This window comes from Oryzias melastigma, unplaced genomic scaffold (assembly GCF_002922805.2).
Source record: "Oryzias melastigma strain HK-1 unplaced genomic scaffold, ASM292280v2 sc00507, whole genome shotgun sequence".
NCBI lineage: Eukaryota > Metazoa > Chordata > Actinopteri > Beloniformes > Adrianichthyidae > Oryzias > Oryzias melastigma.
In genome coordinates, this window is record NW_023417101.1 from 26,409 (window position 1) to 29,108 (window position 2,700).

At 41.1% G+C, this 2,700-nt stretch overlaps 1 protein-coding gene across 1 annotated transcript; it reads right to left on the bottom strand.

The window, feature by feature from the left end:
- Positions 1-603: 603 nt before the first annotated feature.
- Positions 604-2,568, bottom strand: LOC112139703 (girdin-like). The gene has a single exon (XM_024262531.2). The coding sequence runs from the start codon at positions 2,434-2,436 to the stop codon at positions 604-606; it is 1,833 nt and encodes a 610-aa protein (XP_024118299.1). The 5' UTR covers positions 2,437-2,568.
- Positions 2,569-2,700: the final 132 nt, after the last annotated feature.

Here is a 2,700-nt window from a genome sequence, read left to right on the forward strand (position 1 = left end):
GATTTAGACAAATGTGCTCTCGTGCTACATCGGGATATAGGGTGGGTTTGTGTGTGCCTGTAGTGGGGGGGGTGTCCTCTCCCTAACAAGTGAAGTTTCTTGTTAGGGAAGAGGAGACTTCATGGGGTGTATGCTATCACCCACCCCCACATACACTAACACTCACACACATTTTCCCTATCTCATAGCACAAAGATTACGAAGCTAAAAAAAGGTGAAATACAATAAAAAAGCACTAATAAGAAGAATTTCCCTAATCCCCCAACAATCTGTTTACTGTTTTTATTCCTACTCAAGTACTAATACAATAAACATGACAAAGACTAAGGACAGAACAGCAACGACCACTACTATAGAAAACATATGAGAGCAACTAATAGTGCAGAAAACAAAAATAAAATAAAACTGAAAAAAACATGTTAAGTAACACTAATACAGTAAAGTCAGCCCCACCCTCCAATTACCTATTTGCCCCTTTTCTAAACATTAGTTTGTGTGTTGGAGGAAAACCCTGGATCTTTGTTCTGGTTCAGGCTCAAATCGGAAACCTTCATTTCCAGTTTGCTTTTCTGGTCTTCCAGGTAAAATCTTTCGCCCTCGTTTTTAGTCGTCTCGTCTTCCTGTCAGCTCAAACTGCAGGTCTTCGAGTTCTTTTTGGAGAAGGTCGCGTTCAGTTTTTGCATTCAAATTTTCCTCCTTCGCTTTCGAAACTCTGTCCTTTACATCATCCAAGGCATGCAGCTTCTTCTGCAGATCGTCAACTTCAACGTGAAGGTTGAAGTTTNTGAAGTTTTCTTCTGCCACATGGTCAGTTTCTGCTTTTATCTCCTTATAGTCGGTCTCCAGAAGTTGCCGCTGTTTCAGAAGATCAGTCAGCATTTCTTTTTCGTCTTTGAGGACCTTAGTTTCCTCTCGAAGGGGTCCTAGTTTATCTAGTACGTTGTTATATTGACCAGCCAGTTCACAAACTTCCTCTTGCTGCTGTTTCAGATGAGAAACCTCGTCCTGAAGCTGCTTCTTCTTGTCTTCCAGTCTGGACTTTTCTTCAGAGATTCTCTGATATTCAGCTTGAACCTCTTTTAGTTCCTTATTTTTCTCCTGGAGATCTTTGATTTCTGTCTCTAGAGCAGCGACTTCCTGTTGTGGAGCCTGCATCTGAACCTGCAGGTCTTCAACTTGCTTCTGGAGAAGCTCCTGTTGTTTCTTTGCTTTCAAATTTGCCTCCTTTGCTTTAACTGTTTTCTCCTTCATATGTTTCAAATTTGAAAGCTTCTTCTGCAGATCATCAACTTCAACATGAAGGTTGAAGTTTTCTTCTGCCACGTGGTCAGTTTCTGCTTTTATCTCCTCATAGTCAGTCTCCAGAAGTTGCCGCTGTTTCAGAAGATCAGTCAGCATTTCTTTTTCGTCTTTGAGGTCCTTAGTTTCCTCTCGAAGGGGTCCTAGTTTGTCTAGTACCTTGTTATATTGACCTGCCAGTTTACAAACGTCCTCTTGCTGCTGTTTCAGATGAGAAACCTCCTCCTGAAGCTGCTTCTTCTTATCTTCCAGTTTGGACTTTTCTTCAGAGATTCTCTGATATTCAGCTTGAACCTCTTTCAGTTCCTTATTTTCCTTCTGGAGATCTTTGATTTCTGTCTCTAGAGCAGCGACTTCCTGTTGTGGAGCTTGTATCTGAACCTGCAGGTCTTCAATTAGCTTCTGGAGAAGCTCCTGTTCTTTCTTTGCTTTCAAATTTGTCTCCTTTGCTTTTATTACTCTCTCCTTCATATGTTTCAAATTTGAAATCTTCTTATGGAGATCATCAACTTCAACATGAAGGTTGAAGTTTTCTTCTGCCACATGGTCAGTTTCTGTTTTTATCTCCTCATAGTCAGTCTCCAGAAGTTGCCGCTGTTTCAGAAGATCAGTCAGCATTTCTTTTTCATCTTTGAGGTCCTTAGTTTCCTCTCGAAGGGGTCCTAGTTTGTCTAGTACGTTGTTATATTGACCTGCCAGTTTACAAACGTCCTCTTGCTGCTGTTTCAGATGAGAAACCTCCTCCTGAAGCTGCTTCTTCTTATCTTCCAGTTTGGACTTTTCTTCAGAGATTCTCTGATATTCAGCTTGAACCTCTTTCAGTTCCTTATATTTCTCCTGGAGATCTTTGATTTCTGTCTCTAGAGCAGCGACTTCCTGTTGTGGAGCTTGTATCTGAACCTGCAGGTCTTCAATTAGCTTCTGGAGAAGCTCCTGTTCTTTCTTTGCTTTCAAATTTGTCTCCTTTGCTTTTATCACTCTCTCCTTCATATGTTTCAAATTTGAAATCTTCTTCTGCAGATCATCAACTTCAACATGAAGGTTGAAGTTTTCTTCTGCCACGTGGTCAGTTTCTGCTTTTATCTCCTCATAGTCAGTCTCCAGAAGTTGCCGCTGTTTCAGAAGATCAGTCAGCATTTCTTTTTGGTCTTTGAGGTCCTTAGTTTCCTCTCGAAGGGGTCCTAGTTTGTCTAGTACGTTGTTATATTGACCAGCCAGTTTACAAACTTCCTCTTGCTGCTGTTTCAGATGAGAAACCTCCTCCTGAAGCTGCTTCTTCTTATCTTCCAGTTTGGACTTTTCCTCAGAGATTCTCTGATATTCAGCTTGAACCTCTTTCAGTTCCTTATTTTTCTCCTGGAGATCTTTGATTTCTGTCTCTAGAGCAGCGACTTCCTGTTG